The sequence below is a fragment of the Bubalus bubalis genome, chromosome 15 (genome assembly GCF_019923935.1).
Source record: "Bubalus bubalis isolate 160015118507 breed Murrah chromosome 15, NDDB_SH_1, whole genome shotgun sequence".
Taxonomy (NCBI): domain Eukaryota; kingdom Metazoa; phylum Chordata; class Mammalia; order Artiodactyla; family Bovidae; genus Bubalus; species Bubalus bubalis.
Genome location: NC_059171.1, coordinates 36498374 through 36519230, shown reverse-complemented (window position 1 = coordinate 36519230; position 20857 = coordinate 36498374). Strand labels below are relative to the sequence as shown.

The window sequence follows — 20857 nt, the reverse complement described above, 5'->3', positions numbered from 1 at the left end:
CCTTTGTACATACTGTTCCCTTTATCGGGAAGACTCTTTTCTAACAGTTTCCACCCTTGTTGCCTTCACATGCCTAATTCCTTTCATCATCACTGACACCATCTCTTCTGGGAATCCAGCTCGGGACCCCTAAGACTGGGTGAGATTGCGGGGAGCCAGCGTGAGGACCTCCACCCGTGGCAAAGGTCATGAGGAAGGAGGCTCGACATACGCAAAGGCGGGATCGAGCCTCAGGAGTCCCCCCTGGATATTCTCGAGCATCTACCCCCAAAAACCAGAGTCTGCCTACTTTACTGCTTTGTGCTCTTACCTCTGACTTTACTGGGGGCTGTCCCCCACCACCATCTCGCTCTCTCTGATAAAGAGTTAACTTACAGCTCCAGTTAATAAGTTCCTGGGCATTAGGAGTGTTTAAATCCAAACCCCTCAGATAGCTCTCTAACTCGCCTGACAAGTTTACCCGGACTCCTACAGCTATGCATATGATTGTTTACAGTCTCCCAGCCTCCAGAGGCACGGGAAGCTTAAGATATTCAAATAGCTTAGAGCCTCTCAGAGAGTTAGAAACTGTCAGAATAAAACTAGTAAAAGATTTCATTGATGAGCCAATGCTTGCTGCCAAGTTTCCACATCCCCTGTATTGTATCCTTGAATGTGTATTAATTAATATAGTTGGTATGTAGAAAAAATAAGTAGTGGCCTTGGTGTTAGCAACTTTAGACCCTTAAGGTAATAAATTCTTTTCTTTGTTGTAAACCCACTGCACCTCTGCCCTATAGGAATGCAACTTTATCTAACACCTTTGGAGGATGGCGCCAAACCTTAAAATAATTACTCTTAGAGAAAATAAGTCTTACGGTTGACAAACGTTTGTCAAGAGTCATAAAATGTTAATAGGCCTTCTGGCCAGAAGATGATGTAAATCACCTAAACCAGTTGTATAAGATAAGTTTGCAGAAAAGAAACTCTGGTCTCGATAAGGATCAAAGACTGCTGACTTTGCATGATTTCACATCCCCTATTATCCTCTATGTGCAACTTAGAGTATAAAAGCCCCTGTTGAAAATAAAGCTGCAGGCCTTGCTCACCGAAGCTTGGTCTCCCCGTGTCATTCTTTCTTGTTTCCTTTTCCTCCTTTTCTCTTCTGTTCTTCCTTCATGCCAAAATAATTTGGAGCGTGGGGGTCCTCTGCGACCACTTATTTGCCTGGGCTTCTAAGACCCACTCGAGAAGGTGCCTAAGGCGGGGCACCTTCCGCTATTCGAGAGGGTGCCTGCGGCCTCCGTGGTCAGAGCAAGTTTGGTGTCACAAACTTTATTGATTTCCCACGTAAACCAGTTATTATTGAGCATCTAATAAATCTCTCAGCCTTTGCTATCCCTTAATTGCCAACGCTGTCATCCTGAGGGAATCCCTGGATCCAACGGGGGCTGGACCCCAACATGAGATGCTCTTTCCCTGTGTCTTCAAGGTATTTTCCTCTGGTACTAATCTATCTGCACTTGCACTCCGTATTTGCTGCTGTGGCTCATCAGTGAGGCTATCAGCTCCCTGAGGGCATGGATAGATCCTTGTTTCTGCTATAACCCGTCCCACAGTGGATGTTGTGTTCCCACTCAGGTTACTTCCCATCTCCCAGCTGCTGGGGATGTCAATTTCTGATGGCTCAAAGCCATGACGCTTGCTGGCCACTGCCCCAGGCTGCAGAAAACTGGCTTGTTTTATATAGTTACAGATCCTCTAAGAGACACTGGGCCGTAGTTATAGACCCATCATTACAGACCCTCTAAGAGATACTGGCGGAGAAGGCAATGGCACCCCACTCCAGTACTCTTGCCTGGAAAATCCCATGGACTGGAGGAGCCTGGTGGGCTGTAGCCCATGGGATTGCGAAGAGTCGGACACGACTGAGCGACTTCACTTCACTTTTCACTTCATGCATTGGAGAAGGAAATGGCAACCCACTCCAGTGTTCTTGCCTGGAGAATCCCAGGGACGGGGGAGCCTGGTTGGCTGCCATCTATGGGGTCGCACAGAGTTGGACACGACTGAAGCGACTTAGCAGCAGCAGCAAGAAATACTGGAGGGTTACAGATACCTACAGATCCATATAGACCGTCTTAGAGAAATTGGGTCATAGTTACAGACCCACAGTACAGTCCCTCTTACACACATTGGGCCACCATTGACTGGCTGACATGGGCATACCTAGGCTGGGCCTCCTAGCTACTTTAGGAAATCTCTAAAGGGTTATCTCAGCTCCAGAGCTCCTGGTAGAATAGAACGAGGCTGCCACTGTAACTTCACTGAATATTCATTTTTCTCCTTGTCCAATCCTGCCATCTTACTTTCCTTCATGTGCATCTATCTCCCAAGAATATTCCCCAATAAACTTTCACACACAATTCACAACTCTCACACTTTGAGTCTATTTCCAGGGAACACAGTCTAAAACATTCCCTACCACCCAATATAGTACCTGGCACACAGTAGGTGCTCAGGATACACTTGACGTTCAACCAAATAAATGTCTTGGAAGGCATACTTTCAAGTCAGGAGACTTGTATTATTCATGTTTCCATTTCTAGTGTCCAGCACAGTACCTAACTATTTACTTGCTTGAATGGTCCTTCAAAAGCTCTCTTTATATGACTAAGACAGCAGTCTTCCGGAGGCATATGGCTACTTTCTTTATCCAGAAGTTCCAAAGTTATACAAGCTAAAAGCATAAAAAGAGTCTATTATTACTCTGCATGATAAAATTTACTGCCTTCAATGGACGAACAAGTGACAGTGCAAATTTCAAAGCAGTTAGAAAATACTTTGCTTTTCATTAGAGTTTAAAAGGGCTGTGCTCTCCCTGAGAATTAAAATAACTCTAAGGTGAGCTATGTGTTGTTCTAATATATCTGATAGGTTTTTTAAAGGTGTATCTTTAGGAAAACTACCAAAGAAATATGGTTTGGAGGATAAATGCCAGCTTGAACGAAGCTGAAAACTGAAGAGCTTCAAGACCTTTCCCCCATACAACTCTGTGGCTTTCTGAGTGGTGAGAAGAAATCACTGACTAACTAAAAACCCAAGGGTGCTATTTTGGTCTCAGTAACTTGGACGTGGAAGGACATCTTAAGGAGGGGAATCACAAGGGTTTATGTAAGAACTCAATGGGTAGGAGTTGACGTTTTCCAGAACATGAATGGAATTTCAATGGGAAGTCTGGAAGATAAGGCTGTCTTGGATAGATGGGCAAAACCAGAAACAGGGAAGTCAGATTAGAAATTATGGTTGTTTTCAAAGAGGACCCACCTAGTAAAGGCTTGCATACATACATGCTCAGTTGCTCAGCTGTATCTGACTTTTTGTAACCCCATGGACTGTGAAGAAGGCTGAGTGCCAAAGAATTGATGCTTTTGAACTGTGGTGTTGGAGAAGACTCTTGAGAGTCCCTTGGACTGCAAGGAGATCCAACTAGTCCATTCTGAAGGAGATCAGTCCTGGGATTTCTTTGGAAGAAATGATGCTAAAGCTGAAACTCCAGTACTTTGGCCACCTCATGCGAAGAGTTGACTCATTGGAAAAGACTCTGATGCTGGGAGGGATTGGGGGCAGGAGGAGAAGGGGACAACAGAGGATGAGATGGCTGGATGACATCACTGACTCAATGGACATGAGTCTGAGTGAACTCTGGGAGTTGATGATGGACAGGGAGGCCTGGCGTGCTGCGATTCATGGGGTCGCAAAGAGTCAGACAAGACTGAGCGACTGAACTGAACTGAACTGATGGACTATACCCCACCAGGCTCTTCTTTCCATGGATTATCCAGGCAAGAATACTGGAGTGGGTTACCATTTCTTTCTCATGGAGATCTTCCCAACCCAGGGATCAAACCCATATCTTCTGCATCATGTGCATTGGAAGGTGGATTCTTTATCATTGAGCTACATGGGAAAGCACCAGTTAAGGAGTGACTTCTTTGTTAATACATACACATATGTGCGTGTGTGTACACATACACACACATACACGTATACTTCTGGACCTTGAAGAAGTTATGTTTAGTACTTGGTTTTAAATTACTTCCTTTTTTATTTTTTAGTGCAGTTGTACGCACCGTACACAACTAGCAAAAATTTCACACTATGAAACACAGTAATTCATTAGGTTTTAGCAAAACTGAGCAGAAAGTACAAAGGACTCTCATAACCCCTCAACTCCATCCACGCATAGCTTCCCCTATTATCAACATCCCTTATCAGAGTGGTACATCTGTTACCAATGATGAACTTTTACTGACACATCATCATCACCAAAATTCATAGTTTACATTAGGATTTGCTCTTAGTGCTGTATATTCTGTGGATTTGGGTAAATGTATAATGGTGTGTGGGCTTCTCAAGTGGCACTAATGGTAAAAAAAAAAAAAAAAAAAACAACCCACAAACCTGCCTGCCAAAGCAGGAGACATAAGAGACCTGGGTTTGATGTTTGATCCCTGGTTGGGAAGACCCCTGGAAGAGGGTATGGCAACCCACTCCAGTATTCTTACCTGGAGAATCCCATGGACAGAGGAGCTGGTAGGCTACAGTCATAGGGTCTATATCATTACAGCATCCTACAGAGTACTTTCTCTATCCTAAGATCCTCTGTAGGCAATTCTCTCATAAAATCACCCCATTCTTCAGTAAAGAATGTTATGTATATGGACACAAGCAGACACACACCTCTTGATATTCTGAAGTGGTGACTCTGAGGAGGCTGACGGTTGGGCAGTAAAGGAGAAGCAGAGCAACAGTTATTGAGGAATGGCTTTCTGGGATTTCACGTGTGAAGGTAGTACAGCAAGTAGGGACTTATTACCAAGTGAGAAGTCTCAGGGAAGTGGCCTGGTGATAAGAAACTGCTTTCAAAGAGACAACCCAAGAGAGTTCCCTCACCTGAGTTCATAAAAAGCTCAAAAGAGCCAACCTCTTGAGTTATATCCTCTCTCTCTCAGGTAGCTATGCGTTTTCCAGTAGTCATGTACAGATGTGATATTTGGACCATAAAGAAGGCTGAGCACCGAAGAATTAATGCTTTTGAACTGTGGTACTGGAGAAGACTCTTGAGAGTACCTCAGAAAGCAAGGAGGTCAAACCAGTTAATCCTAAAGGAAATTCACCCTGAACATTCAATGAAGGACTGATGCTAAAGCTGAAGCTCCAATACTATGGCCACCTGATGAGAAGAGCTGACTCATTGGAAAAGACCTTGATGCTGGGAAAGATTGAAGGCAGGAGGAGAAGGGGCGACAGAGGATGAGATGGTTGGATAGCATCACCAACTCAATGGACATGAGTTTGCGCAAGCTCCAGGAGATACTGAAGGACAGGACAGCTTGGCATGCTGCAGTCCATGGGGGTCACAGAGAGTTGGATGCAACTGAGTGAGCAACAACAATAGGAAGATTCACGCTGCACGTTAGCATATCAAACTCTTCAGGAAATTCTATCACTAAAGAAAACTACTTCTTTTAAGACTATATGTTCCAAAAACTACTGATGTGTACTAATATCTGTGGTGCCCAGTATGAGGATTGCTACACAGCCAACTGAAGGGATTTATTTAGCAACAGATTTTCACAACCAAAAAGGATATTCTTGGAGCTTTATGTGGTCTCTGGACACAAGATAGTTTGGAGATGACAATGACTGGAGATGTTCTTTAGGGACGGCTACAATGTTTCAATCCCAGTTCTCATCTGGTATAGAATGAAGATGGTGGCTAAGGATGAGAAGAGGAGTCAAGAGAGTAGTCATTGAGGGCAAACTGACTAGACTTGATCACTAACTTCTGTAAGGATGAGGAATAGGCAGAAGGATTCATGTCATTACATAACTTTAGAGCAAGAAGGGATCTGCAAGATCATCCAGTTTGGCAGTTTTCAAACTTATATTTAACCTTAGAACCTTCGAACATCAGTTTCAAGGAGAAACCTCAAGGTTAGGACAGAAGAAATCATAGGGCTGTGGGAGTGTTATATCCAACACTGGAGAAAGGAAGTGTGTGGGGGAGGAATTCCTGGGCTGAATTTGTTCTGAATCTTGGCTGCAAATTTTCACGGCATTCTAGATCTGAGAGAAGTGCTTCAAGAAAGAGGCTTCACAATTCAAGTATCATTTCACCCACTCTCAAAATAGGGCAGGGAAAATAAATTTCAAAGGAGGGAATATTTCACATGAGTAGTTTTAGAAGCCTTGAATTGTAGGAAGACTCACAGTTTTAACTCCTGGCTCTATCACACCCTTCCATATGTTAACATCCAAGAAATTTCTTTTTATTATTATTTTTTATTATTATGATTATTTATATTGGGTGCACTGGATCTTCATTGCGGCATGTGAGATCTTAGCTTCCTGACCAGGGATTGAACCCAAGTCCCTGGCATTGGGAGCAGGGAGTCTTATTCATTGGACCATCAGGGAAGCCCCCCAAATCAAGAAATTTCTGAACTTCTCTGTGCATACTTCTGTTTTCCCATCTGTAAAACTGGGATAATAATAACAGAGTAACATCCATTTCCCAGGATTATTGTGACAATGAAATGAGGTATTCCACTGAAAATGTTTAGCACAAAGCATGACATAAGGTAAGCAGTAACTTTAGTTCACTATGTAATAAATATTATCTCACTACTTAGGATGCTTGCTATATGAAAAACACTATTATAGGTACAGCAGAGATAAAGAAGAACACAATACTATTTAAGTCTTGCATTTACTAAACTCTTATTTCAGGAATTTTACTTATACTACCTCTTATGGTGATTTCATCAAGGCTGTATATTGTCACCCTGCTTATTTAACTTATATGCAGAGTACATCATGAGAAATGCTGGCCTGGAAGAAGCACAAGCTGGAATCAAGATTTCTGGGAGAAATATCAATAGCCTCAGATATGCAGATGATACCACCCTTATGGCAGAAAGTGAAGAGGAACTAAAAAGCCTCTTGATGCAAGTGAAAATGGAGAGTGACAAAGTTGGCTTAAAGCTCAACATTCAGAAAATTAAGATCATGGCATCTGGTCCCATCACTTCATGACAAATACATGGGGAAACAGTGGAAACAGTGTCAGACTTTACTTTTTTGAGCTCCAAAATAACTGCAGATGGTGACTGCAGCCATGAAATTGAAAGACACTTACTCCTTGGAAGGAAAGTTATGACCAACCTAGACAGCATATTCAAAAGCAGAGACATTACTTTGCCAACAAATGTTGGTCTAGTCAAGGCTATGGTTTTTCCAGTAGTCATGTATGCATGTGAGAGTTGGACTGTGAAGAAGGCTGAGCGCCGAAGAATTGATGCTTTTGAACTGTGGTGTTGGAAAAGACTCTTGAGAGTCCCTTGGACTGCAAGGAGATCCAACTAGTCCATTCTGAAGGAGATCAGCCCTGGGATTTCTTTGGAAGGAATGATGCTAAAGCTGAAACTCCAATACTTTGGCCACCTCATGCGAATAGTTGACTCATTGGAAAAGACTCTGATGCTGGGGGGGGATTGGGGGCAGGAGGAGAAGGGGACAACAGAGGATGAGATGGCTGGATGGCATCACCGACTCGATGGACGTGAGTTTGAGTGAACTCCGGGAGTTGGTGATGGACAAGGGAGGCCTGGCGTGCTGCAATTCATGGGGTCACAAAGAGTCGGACACGACTGAGTGACTGAACTGAACTGAACTGATGGTGATTTAGAATATGTCCACAAATTCTCAGACACTCCTTTAAAATGGAGAGCTTAATTCTCCATCCCTTGAGCACTGGCTAGGCTAAGTGGCTCACTTCTAGCACATAGACTAGGCCAGAGTGATGCCGTATGAGTTCAAAGATGAGGTCACCAAAAACATGTGCTTTCCTCCTGGGATCACTGTCTCCGGGGGAAGCCACTGTCACTCTCTGAGGACCATCCAGCTGTCCCATGAAGAGGGCCATGTTGCAAGGTACAGAGGCATCCTATCTACAGCCAGCACAGATGTGCCAGGTGTGTGAGGAGCCATCACAGCAGTGGACCCTCCAGCCCCGGTCAAGCCTTCAGATGACTGCAGGCCTGACCAGCAACTTGACTACAAACTCATGAGAGACCCTGAGCTTGAATCACCTGGCTAAACTGTTCTCAGATTCTCTGAACTACAGAAACTGGGTGAGATAATTTTTTTTTTAATTTTAAGCCATAAACTTTGAGATGAATCCGTTAGAGAGATAGACAGCCTACTCTCAAAAAGCCCTGAAAAGAAGATGTGGTACATATATACAACAGAATATTACTCAGCCACAAAAAGGAAAAAAATTTGGGCCATTTTTAAAGACATGGATGGGCCTAGAGACTATCGTACAGAGTGAAGTCAGAAAGAGAAAAACAAACACTGTGTATTAATGCATATAGGTGGAATCTAGAAAAAATGGTAGAGATGATCTTATTTGCAAAGCAGAAACAGAGACACAGATGTAGAGAACAGATGTATGGACACCAAGGGGGTGAGGGGGAGGAATGAATTAGGAGATTGGGATTGACATGTATGTGTCATATATACACTATTGGTTTTGGTTTTTTTCAGAAATGCATGCTCAGTCATGTCCAACTCTTTGCAACCCCATGGACTGTAGCCCGCCAGGTTCCTCTGTCCCTGGGATTTCTCAGGCAAGAATACCAGAGTGGGTTGCCATTTCCTCCTCCAGGGGATCTTCTAGACCCAGGGATTGAATTCACATCTCCTGTGTCTCCTGCATTGGCAGGTAGGTTTTTACCACTAGCACCATCTGGGAAGCCTGGTGGCTCAGACGGTAAAGAATCCACCTGCACTGAGGGAGACCTGGGTTTGATCCTTGAGTTAGGAAGATCCCCTGGAGGAGGGCATGGCAACCTGCTCTGATATTCTTGCCTGGAGAATCCCCATGGACTGAGGAACCTGGCAAGCTACAGTCCATGCGGTCGCAAAGAGTTGGACATAACTGAGCAACTAAGCACAGCACAGAATAAAATAGATAACTAGTGAGAACCTAACATACAGCTCAGGGAACTCTACTCAACACTCTGTAGTGACCTAAAAGGGCATATAGCTACATACAGCATATATATATATATATATATATATATAGCTACATACAGCATATATATTAATTATAATAATATATTATATATTAATTATATATAATATACATATACATATAGCTGATTAACTTTTCTGTAAAATAGAAACTAACACAACATTGTAAAACAATTATACTCCAATAAAAGTTAATTCTTAAAAAGTAAAACAAAATAAAAATAAATTTAAAAAATTAAGACCTGAAAGAGATATGTGGTTATCCATTTCATCAATAAGAAAACCAAGGTGGAGATGTTAATTACTAATATTTTTTCAGGTCACTCAGCTGGTTGTGGGGAAAGGCAGATTTCAACTAAGATCTATGTTTCCAGGGTCCACGATATGTCTACTCCAAAGACAGAATCAATGAAATATCCAGCACACAATAGGAAGTGCTGTAGGGGAACATGTCCTTAGGGAGACATTGTACCTGCCTTTGCTTTTTGCCTAAGACCAGCCCAGAGGATGAGAGTGAAGGACACCCAAGGGTCCAAAGAAGGCCTATAAGAAGGCAGAGATTGCCTTAACAAATACAGTGTATAGCAATTAAAACACCTAATAGATACTACCTCATTCACATTTGAAACTGTGGGGCAAATATTAGCAGATAGTTTCCCCCACCACCATGAACTTCACATTTCTAGCTTTGGGGATTCGTGAATGAAACTAGACCTCACAGAAATACCTTTCAGTGCTTCCCTGGTGGCTCAGTGATAAAGAATCCGCCAGGCATTGCAGTAGACACGGGTTAGATCCCTGGTTCAGGAAGATTCCCACATGCCATGGAGCAACAAGGCCCATATGGCACAACTACTGAGCCTGAGCTTGAGAGCCCGGGAGCCGCAACTACTGACCCCAGACCCCACAACGACTGAAGACCGCGTGCCCTAGAACCCGTTCTCTGCAACAAAAAGAAGGCGTAACAATGAGAAGCCTGCGCACCACATCTAGCGAGTAGCCTCCGCTTGCCACAACTAGAGCAAAGCCCACACGCAGCAATGAAGACCCAGCACAGCCAAAAATAAATAAACAAAATAATAAATTGGGGCTTCCCAGGTGGTGCTAGTGGTAAAGAACCGGCCTGGCAATGCAGGAGACATAAGAGATGCGGGTTCGATCCCTGGGTCAGGAAGATCCCCTGGAAGAGGGCATGACAACTCCAGTATTCTTGCCAGGAGAATCCCATGGAAAGAGGAGCCTGGCAGACTACAGTCCATGGGGTCGCAAAGAGTCAGACATGAATGAAGCGACTTAGCACGCAAAATAGGAAATAAATAAAAACTCATTTTAAAACAAAGAAATCCCTTTCAAAAGCCAAATTCTTCCCCAACAGTTACTGCGGGCTGGAAAAGCGAGCAGAAGACAGAGCCCGGATCTGCTATGCTAATGCTGGCCTTATCTCACAAGGCACATCTTGCCTGCTTCATTCTTTCCCTCCCAGGTGCAATCTAAATCATCTCCTATGTCCCATTTTTCTTTAACTTCTCTGAGTTTGGCAGACACGAGGATTGAGCCCTAGATCATACCTTCAGGTTTATGAGGACAGTAATCTGTCATCAGCACCTGCAGTGCCTTTTATCGGCCTCCAGCTGCATGAATTCCTCCGACTCTTAGTCTCTGACAACGGATAGACTTTTCTCATCTCTAACCACTAAGGCTCAACCCACTCTTTGCTTTGCGACAACATACTACTCTGCTGTATTTTCTGCCTCTGGGAAAATAAGGAAGGCATACAACTTAAAAAGAAAAGGTTTCAGAGGTTTAGTCCGTGTTATTCGCCCACCATTCAAGAACAGAGACACATGGGGGTGGCTCCTTTGGGTCCACACCTGATATCAATGTACCCAGTTCCAAGTTTTGACCTTGGGTCTGAACTCTGCACAACTGCATATGGTGGAAATACAGTATGTGAAAAATTAGAAAGGTGAGCTTGCATAGTGGTTAAGCACATGGTCTGCAAAGTCAGAATGCTAGAGTGTTTTTAAAGCACTTAAAAGAATTTCTGGCAAATCATAACCACTCCATTAGTGTTTGTTTCATGTAGGAAGGTTAAATCTATTGAACCAAACTCCCATTTCTTTGGAGAACGGCCTCTCTTCTAAGATGGAGCTTTAATTCTCTCATTTAATCCCCACAAAACCAAATAGTATATTAATATATTAGAGTTCAGAACCCTCTATCCATCACCCCATTCAGAACTAGGGATTTGATTGTTATTTTAGAGAAAGAATATTTTAAATTTACAGACATTTGCATAATAGTCTTTATGTTTTCCAATTTTGCTGAGCTAGGAAATTATTCTGCAGGATTTTATATTTATATATATATATATATACACACACACATACACACACACACAATTTCAATATGTTTCCTATATTTCAAAAGCAATGTAAGGCATTTTCAAGGGCAAAGTTGCCTGTTTTTTTTTATATTTACTCTCCACTTTAACTTGAGATTCTAACCCCATCTAAACTGATGCCCTCTTTGTCATATTTAGTTGAACATTATACATGGCTTCTCTGGTAAATTTAACTTTCCATGCCTGAAATGCTATATTCAACTGTGGGATCTTTCCTCCTTAGCTCTGTGCATATAGCCATAGGGGTCCTGGGGTCATTGTTTCCAGAACTGGCTGAAGATAGAACTGTGGAGTCAGCAATGCTAAGTCGCTTCAATCATGTCCGACTCTGTGACCCCATAGATGGCAGCCCACCAGGCTCCCCCGTCCCTGGGATTCTCCAGGCAAGAACACTGGAGTGGGATGCCATTTCCTTCTCCAATGCATGAAAGTGAAAAGTGAAAGTGAAGTCGCTCAAGTCATGTCCGACTCTTCGCGATCCCATGGACTGCAGCCTACCGGCTCCTCCGTCCATGGGATTTTTCAGGCAAAAGTACTGGAGTGGGGTGCCATTGCCTTCTCCGGAGTCAGCAATAGGTCTTTGCTAATAATCATTTCCACAAATGTATTCAACACTGTTCAAAGTTTTGCTACATTTTCTCACTTTCTTCCTAGTGCAGCTCATGCTAGGTTCAGGAGCCAGCCCCGATGACCCCTCCCATCTTTTTTCACACCCATAGAAAATGAAGATTCATTATGATGACTCTGGGCTGTAAGCACAGGGCTTTATCAACTCCACTATTCCATAAGGCAAATAGGACTAGATTCCTTAGAATTATATCCTTATTACTCAATAAATTGGTTAAACCTGCTGCTTTTACCACCCAATTGAGATTGGGTCCCACTTTCTACTCCTTCTTAAGAACAATGGCTAGGGACTTCCCCGGTGGTCCAGTGGTTGGGAATCGACCTGCCAATACAGGGAACATCGGTCTGATCCCTGGTCCAGGAACTAAGATATAACATGCTGCGGGGCAATTAAGTCCATGCACCCCAACTACTGAAGTCTGCATGACCTAGAGCCCATGTTCTACAACAAGAGGAGCCACCGCAACGAGAAGCCTGCACATCACAACTAGAGAGTAGCCTCGCTTGGTTACCACAACTACAGAGAGCCCCTGTGCAGCCACGAAGACTCAGCACAGCAATAAATAAAAATAATTAATTAAAAAAAAAGAACAACGGCTAAATTTACCTCTTTGCAAAGTCTGGGTTCTAATGTCTTCTTTGGTGGTGGTTCTCAAACTTTAGCACAAATTAAAATCTCCTGGCAGACTTGTGACACCACAGACTGCTGGGTCCTGGTAGGTCTGAACTGAAACCCACGAATCTTAATTAACCAGCTCCCAGGATAATGCTTATGCCCTGCATCCAGGCCTGAGACCTTGAGAACAGCTACTCTAGTTTATGAAAAATGGTACAAGACGTTCCAGTCTGCTGGGGGTTGAATTGTGTCCCTGAAATAGATGTGTTGGATTCCTAACCCCAGGTCCCTGTGCATGTGATCCTACTTGAAAATGGGGTCTTTGTAGATGTAATCAAATTAAGCTGAACTCATACTGGATTAGTGAGTGAGTAAAAGTTGCTCAGTCATGCCTGACTCTTTGCAACCCCATGGACTATAGCCCATCAGGCTTCTCTGTCCATGGGATTCTTCAGGCAAGAATACTGGAGCAGGTTGCCATTTCCTTCTCCACATACTGGATTAGGGTGAGCCCCAAATCCAATGACTGGTGTCCTCAAAGGAGAGATTTAGAGACACAAGACAGATTCACGAGGAAGAAGACCACCAAGTGATAATGGAGATCTGTCTCCATGCAGTGCTGAAGCAACAAGCCAAGAACTTCAGAGATTGCTAGCAACCTAGACGAGAAGCTAGGAAGAGGCAAGAGATGATGCATGCCTGGAGCCTTCAAAGGAAGTACGGCCTTGCCAACATCTGGACTTACTTCAGAACTCTAGCCTCCAGGACCAAGAGTAAATTTTAAGCCACCCAGCTCACAGAACTTGCCCATCGCAGCCATAGGAGGTAGATACACAGTCATGGTAGAGATTGAGGATTTAGCCCAATCCTTCATCCTTCCCTAAGCTCACATCCATCCCATGGCTTCCTTGTGTATTTCCTCTAAAGAGATTGGCCACATAACTCGCTTTGGCAAATGACACAGTGGAAGAAAGGGCAGTGCTCCAGAGCTAAGACGAACCTTAACATCTTGCATGCTTTCTTTCACCCTCTTGCTCCTCTGCCATTACTAGGAGAGCGGCTTCCCCTTTCAGCCTGGCGAAGGGCTCCTTCAGTCTCCCCACAAATCTGCAGTGAGGAGCACAGCGGCGCTAGCTTCTCTGACTTAAAGCTAAGCCAGAAAACCAAGCCAAGCTGAGTCTAGAGCAACAGAAATCTTCCCCACCCCATTCCTGTCCAGAGCCTTGGTCTGGACCTATGCTGTGAATACTTGTTTGGCCACGGTGTGATCTGGGCAAACACTTTCGCTTTTCTGCCTTAACTGTGAAATGAGGGGCCTTAGATTAGCTTGTCTCTAAGTTATTACTTTGTTTTTTTAAATTGGAGTATAATTGCTTTACAATGTGGTAATAGTTTCTGCTGTACAATGAAGTGAATCAGCTATATGCAAACATACATCTCTCCCTTTTGAGCCTCCCTCCCAACCCCACCCTATCCCACCCCTCTGGGTCATCACAGAGCACTGAGCCGAGCTTCAAGAGCTTTAGAGCAGGTTCCCTCCAGCTCTCTGTTTTAAATATGGTATGTATATGTGTCAGTGCGACCCTCCCATTTTGTCCCACCCTCCCCTACCCCCACTGTGTCCACAAATCCATCCTCTGTATCTGCGTCTCTATTCCTGCCCTGCAAATAGGTTCATCTGTACTATTTTTATGGAGTCCACATACTTGCATTAATACAAAATATGCATTTTTGAATTGATGAAAATGTCTACTTCTAAGAGTATGGAAATTAAAACAAACAAAAATGAAGTATGAACTTGCAGTTTCATGGGGGAAAATGGAGACCTAATCATCATTTGGTAGCTTATTCACAAACTCCTTCAGTCAGGCATTATTTATAAATGCATAATACATGTATTAAATATTCATTATGTTCCAGAGTGCTGGTAGCTGGAACATCAAAGGTGAGCAGAACTAGAGTCCATCCCTGTCCCCGTGGAACCACTGGAGACACTGATACTACTTAAATAAAGCAGAGGGCGTGGAGAGGAAGCCAGCACTCAAGAAGGTACAACTGGACTCAGTGATGCTCTGCTATATTTAAAATGGATAACCAGCAAGGTCCTACTGTACAGCACAGGGAACTCTGCTCAATGTTATGTGGCAGCCTGGATGAGAGGGGACTCTGAGGGAGAATGGATACATGTACAAGGATGGCTGAGTCCCTCTTGGTGTCCACCTGAAACTATCACAACATTGCTAATCATCTATGCTGCTGCTGCTGCTAATTTGCTTCAGTCATGTCTGACTCTGTGCAACCCCAGAGACGGCAGCCCACCAGGCTCCTCTGTCCCTGGGATTCTCTAGGCAAGAACACTGGAGTGGGTTGCCATTTCCTTCTCCAATGCATGAAAGTGAAAAGTGAAAGTGAAGTTGCCCAGTCGTGTCCGACTCTTAGTGATCCCATGGACTACAGCCTACCAGGCTCCTCCGTCCATGGGATTCCCCAGGCAAGAGTACTGGAGTGGGGTGCCATCGCCTTCTCCGCTAATCATCTATACTCCAATATAAAATAAAAAGTTAAAAAAAAAGATTCAGTGATGGGTTAACAAAGCAGTTAACAGAGGAGGATGCCAAGTCCCCTGTTTACTTCTTACCCAGACATTTTGGTCTCTATCCCTTTAACACTTTGTGCAATAGAAGCTACAGATTAGAATCTCCTAGAGTACTTGAAAAAAAGAAAAACAGCACTGGGTATGGGAGTCCTACTTCCAGAGATTTTGATGAACTTTGTTAGCATTGGTATTATTATCATTTTTTCAGTCTGTCTCCACCCACAAAAATGGGACGATAACTGCCTGCTTTAACAGGATGTGCCCTGTGTTTGCTTCTACTGCTGCATAACAAACTAAACACATATAACGCAAAATAGGTAAATTCAGCAGCTTAAAACAGGCTGGTTTATTAGCCCACAGTTCTATAGAGCAGACGGTTGAATGGACACACCTGTGTTCTCTGCTCAGGTTTTACAAGACCTAAATCAAGGTGTCTGGTGGTTTACAAGCTTATCGGAAGTCTCTGGGAAAGAGTCCATTTCCAGACTCACCCAGGTTGTTGGCAGAATCCAGTTTCTTATGACTCCAGGGCTGAGGTCCATGTGCCCTTGCTGGCTGCATGCTGGGGCCCTCTTTACCTTCAAATAAGTAACCCGAGTGTTGAGTACTTTTCATGCCTAGAGTCACGGTGAGTTCCTCTCCTGCCCTTCTCCTTTGCTTCCAGCTGGAGAAAACCCCTTAATTAGACTAGGCCCACCTGGATAATCTTCCCTTTTTAAGGTCAACTGGGCCTCCTGCATGTGTGCTTGTATGCTCAATCATGTCCAACTCTTTGAGACCCATGGACTACAGCCCACCAGGCTCCTCTGTCCATGGGATTCTCCGGGCAAGAACACTGGAGTAGGTTGCCATTTCCTTCTCCAATGCATGAAAGTGAAAAGTGAAAGTGAAGTCGCTCAGTCATGTCTGACCCTCAGCGATCCCATGGACTGCAGCCTTCCAGGCTCCTCCACATCCATGGGATTTTCCAGGCAAGAGTACTGGAGTGGGGTGCCATTGCCTTCTCCGCCTGCACTGGAAGGCAGGTTCTTTATCACGAGCCACCTCGGAAGCCCCTACTGTGCCTCCTCACAATGACAGGAGGACTGCCATCACATTCCCAGGTTCAGGGATTATAGCACAGACTCTTGAGGGCCATTTCTAGAAATCCAGTCTCTCATATATCACGAGTCCAGACAAGTGCCTGGCACACAGTAGGTCCTCAAACCATACTTGCTAAATGGAATGGAACTACCACTTTGCTGTGGCAAAGGATGAGAAGGCATAGATAGAGTGGCTGATAAACAGATCATTTATCAATTAGTTAAATCTAAGCATATTATTCTTTCAAAGACTTTTAGAGTAGAAAACATACATTCTGTGGTAAACTTCTACAAATCATACATATACAGCTCTATACATTTTCACAAACATTATATGCATGTAATCAGCACATACCTAAACAATCAGAATATCCCTAATACCCTAGAGGCCCTCATGGATATGGTCCTAATGCCATAGATTAGTTTTGTCTATTTTTTGAACTTTGTATAAATGGAATCACACAATATGTACTTCTGATTGTCTGGCTTTTTTTGTTCAACATTCTGTGTGTTGTGATAAGTAGCCTCTAAGATGACCTCCAATGATCCCCTTCACCTGGAATTCATGATCTTGACTAACCCTCTCCCCTTGAATAACCTGCATCTAACTAATAAAATGGGGCTTCCCAGGTGGTGCAAGTGAAGAACCTGCCTGCTAATGCAAGAGACGTAAGAGAAATTGATTTGATCCCTGGGTCAGGAAGATTTCCCTGGAGGAGCAACTGGCAAGCCACTTCAGTATTCTCGCCTGGAAAATCCCAAGGACTGAGGAGCCTGGTGGGCTACAGTCCATGGGGTCGAAAAGAGTCAGGCATGATTGAGCAACTGAGCACACATGCACACACACACACTATATTGGATACCATATAAATTAATTTATCCAACCTATTGATGAACATTTGGGTGCTTCCAGCCTGTAGTTATTACAAAAATGATGAACACGGCCATGAATAGTCCTATATGTCTTAACAGTCCTATAGCCAAGAACAGTCCTATATGTCTTTCAGAGAAAGATGTGTATGCACATCAGTCTGGTACACACCTAGGGGTGGATCTGCTGGGTCACTGCATAAGGATATATTCAGCTTAATACGCCAAATGGTTTTTCCCAAGTGGCTGTATCAATTCGCACAATGCCAGTAGTACATATGAGTCCTTACTGCTTCACAGTCTTGCCAAGATTTGGTATTTTCTTTTTTTGGAGGACCATTCTAGTGGGAACTGGTTTTGTCCCCCAAGGTTCTCAGGTAATATTAATATTCAGCCAAAACTGAAAATCCCTGCTTAACTACTGCTTCCCCTTTATTAGGCTGAACCACATGAAACTGCTGTATTTGTAGGATTTAAAAAGGTAAATACTGGCTATTTCTTGTGGCTAAACTAATGATTTCTTCACATCTTATTTACATTTATGCTAAAAATGAAACTCAAACTGAAATGCACACATCAGTGGGGAAATATCTTAACAACTGGAGCTGAAATGAAATTTTTAAACTAAAAATGGATTTCAGTGACTTTTACATTTTAATATTAACCAGATCCTTAAATGCTTGAAAACAGACCAATGATGTGCACCCTCGCTGCCAGTCAGAATCTCCTGTGGGTTTTTAAAACTTAAGTGTCCCTGCCCCAACCCTCAGGAACCCTACCTCTGTGAGATTAAGGTCAGGCTAAGAATGTGTGTTTGTAAAAGGTGAATGTACAGACAAGGCTAAGAACTGTTGATACTACCTGCCCCATGGCTTTCTTTACTATTCATTCAATCTAAGGAAAGACTGAACAGTTTGCTGATTTTATATACTTGGAAGAGAAGCACTTGTGTGTTAGTTCCTTTTGGACTTTAGAATGCTGATCTGTATGTCAGGTTGGAAAAATTATTTTGGCCTGAACAGGACTCTCTCTACTGTATCAAGGACGGAAGGCTTGGGTTTGACTTGAATACAGCTCTATGAACTCAGAGTTAAAAAGTATCACCAAGAGCATTTACTGGTTACACACAGGTATTTTTAAAAGTGCCCAGACACAACCATGTTACCCAATAGAAGGACTAAGCATATACTCAGTGACCACAAAACCAGGTGTGCACGTACACACCCAGAAACAAAAATGCTCAGTTAAAAAAAAATTATGACCAAGTGGGACAAAGACAATCTAAGTAGTCATCATGACAGGAAGAATCGGATCCTTGTATTTCCTTAAAGTTATTTTCCAGAGTAATTAAAAATTAAATATAGGGCTGGGGCAGATCATCTAGGGGCTGGGAGGAAGCAGTGCCAGATGCAATTCTGAGCTCAAGGCCTTTTCTTTTATTTCAAACTTTATTTATTTATTTATTAAATTTTGTATTGGGGTAGAGCCGATTAACAATGAGCCTTTAAAAATCTTACTAGAGACCTGAGTCAGATTGGTTTCCAATGCCATTCCCTTACCTCTTCCAGTGATAAATGCATCTGTATTTTCACATGAAGGGGAAAGAAAAAAGTCTGGAGACTTCATTTTTATCAGTATTTACCAACTCTGGAATTCTACTGCCTCCCGCGATTCTTTTTCCTGTCCGCTTATAGCACTCCAGCACCTGGAGTCGGGACACACGTGCGTAAGTTGAAAGAACGCACTGCTGCTGCTAAGTCACTTCAGTCGTGTCCAACTCTGTGTGACCCCATAGACGGCAGCCCACCAGGCTTCCCCGTCCCTGGGATTCTCCAGGCAAGAACACTGGAGTGGGTTGCCATTTCCTTCTCCAATGCATGAAAGTGAAAAGTGAAAGGGAAGTCGCTCAGTCGTGTCCGACTCTTCGCGACCCCATGGACTGCAGCCCACCAGGCTCCTCCGTCTAAGGGATTTTCCAGGCAAGAGTACTGGAGTGGGGTGCCATCGCCTTCTCCGAAAGAACGCACTAGATGGTTTTAATTACTAGTCTCTATCAACAGACCGCCAAGGGGCTCCCTGGCCAGCCAAGCTGAAAGCCTCCACTCTTGGAATCCAAGTAGTTTCCAACATCTGCCATGCTCAGGTGGAATCCTGGTTCCTAGATTTTGTTCCTAATAACCCCTTGGGGAGATGCCTGCTCGGAATTCTCAAGACATCTCCCATCCCTACGCTGCTTAGCCACCTGAACCACCTGGAGGATCAGAACACAGTCCTATCACCAAGCAAGACTCTCCCTAACCCACCTCCCAGATCTTAGAGGAACAAGTTTCAACCGCACCCAGCACAGCGGCTCTCTGGCCCAGGCGGAAAAACACACCTGGCCGGTGACTCTGATAACCTCACTAATTAGGTGGCCAAGGGGATCAGCGACAAACCCAGAAGGTCACACCTCAAACCCCTCCGCCTCCTGCCTCCCGCAAGAGCCCTGCCAGGTGCTTACCCTCTTCTAATCGACAGGGACGATCTCAATCACGGGTCTCTACTCCTGGCGCGGAACGAAACCCCGCGCGCGACATCTTGGGAAATGTAGTCCCCGTCTTCCCGGGGTCCCCGGGTCCACCCATGAGACCCCCTCACTCAGAGGGATTTCTCTGCCTAGGTCCGATGAAACCGGAGCTGCCATCCCACTGTGGGGTCGGCGCCTCCCCCCACGGAGGACTCGGGGTGCTCTCCCGGGTAGGTAGGAAGAGAGGAAACTACAGTCCCCAGGCTGCTCTGCGCCGAGCCGGGAGCCGGCAGCCTCGCTTTGCGTGACCGCGGCAGGTTGGTCCTGGAGCAGATGAGCGCAGAATATTTAGGCGAAAACGCGAGGAGGGGGTGGGATCGCGGGGCAGGAGTATCTCCGCCAAGAAAATTATGCATGCGTTAGGGAAGCTCTGAGAGAATGGCTGTGGAAGGTAAGGGACGCTTGGGCATTTTAAGCTCCCTCTTAACGCGCGCACCCCAATACACACATCCCCGCTGAAGCTTGGGGAACCTGGGGAGGAAAGGAAAGGGGGTGGTGGCGAGCGGGCCCTTTCCTCTTAACACCTCTTCTTGGCACTCACCTGAGCCACGGAAGGCCAGTGGGCGCTTTATTCAGTTGTTTTAGAAAGACAAGTAGATTGCGCAGGACTCTAGGGTCGGAGGCAAAGAGTGTCCCTAATGAGAAACGATATGCTGGAAATGGGGGGAAAGCCCGAGAGATCGCCTTGAAATTTCAGCCCCTAGGTGCCCTTTTTAATGCTCCCCACCTCCTGCCCCATACACCGGAGCCAGCTCCTTGGCCTCAGGGCTGGTAGATGCTAGCTTTGCCCACCCCCGCTCCCCCCGCCCGCACGTGGGAAAGGACCCTCACCAGATGCGTCATGGGGAAGCATGGACTGCTATTGGGTCGAGGGCCCCACGTCGTGTGTACTCAGAAGCGACAGCAGTGGATGTACCCAGAGAGTGGAGGTGTCCCTACACCTGCCTCTGTTCATACAACCCTCCCGAGGCTGGCAGAGTTTACAGAAACAGTCAGTCAGGGATGAGGGCAATCA

At 44.5% G+C, this 20857-nt stretch overlaps 1 protein-coding gene and 1 long non-coding RNA gene across 23 annotated transcripts in view; one reads left to right on the top strand and one right to left on the bottom strand.

The window, feature by feature from the left end:
• LOC102413604 overlaps positions 1-20027 on the bottom strand; it is a 347952-nt gene extending 327925 nt beyond the window's left edge. For 2 of the 8 annotated variants that reach the window (XR_003103454.2, XR_006544735.1), the window contains exon 1: positions 19777-20023. This is a non-coding gene — a long non-coding RNA (uncharacterized LOC102413604). Of the gene's footprint in view, positions 1-19776 lie in introns of all 8 variants that reach the window. The other 6 variants (XR_006544733.1, XR_006544734.2, XR_003103459.2 and 3 more) reach the window with 6 other exon arrangements.
• A 53-nt stretch (positions 20028-20080) lies between these two features.
• Positions 20081-20857, top strand: part of SAMD12 (sterile alpha motif domain containing 12) — a 462238-nt gene continuing 461461 nt past the window's right edge. For 14 of the 15 annotated variants that reach the window (XM_006046560.4, XM_044928341.2, XM_044928340.2 and 11 more), the window contains exon 1: positions 20081-20233. In XM_006046560.4, coding sequence (XP_006046622.1) covers positions 20221-20233 — 13 coding nt within the window. In that variant the 5' untranslated portion in view covers positions 20081-20220. The remainder of the gene's footprint in view (positions 20234-20857) is intronic. The other variant, XM_006046562.4, reaches the window with a different exon arrangement.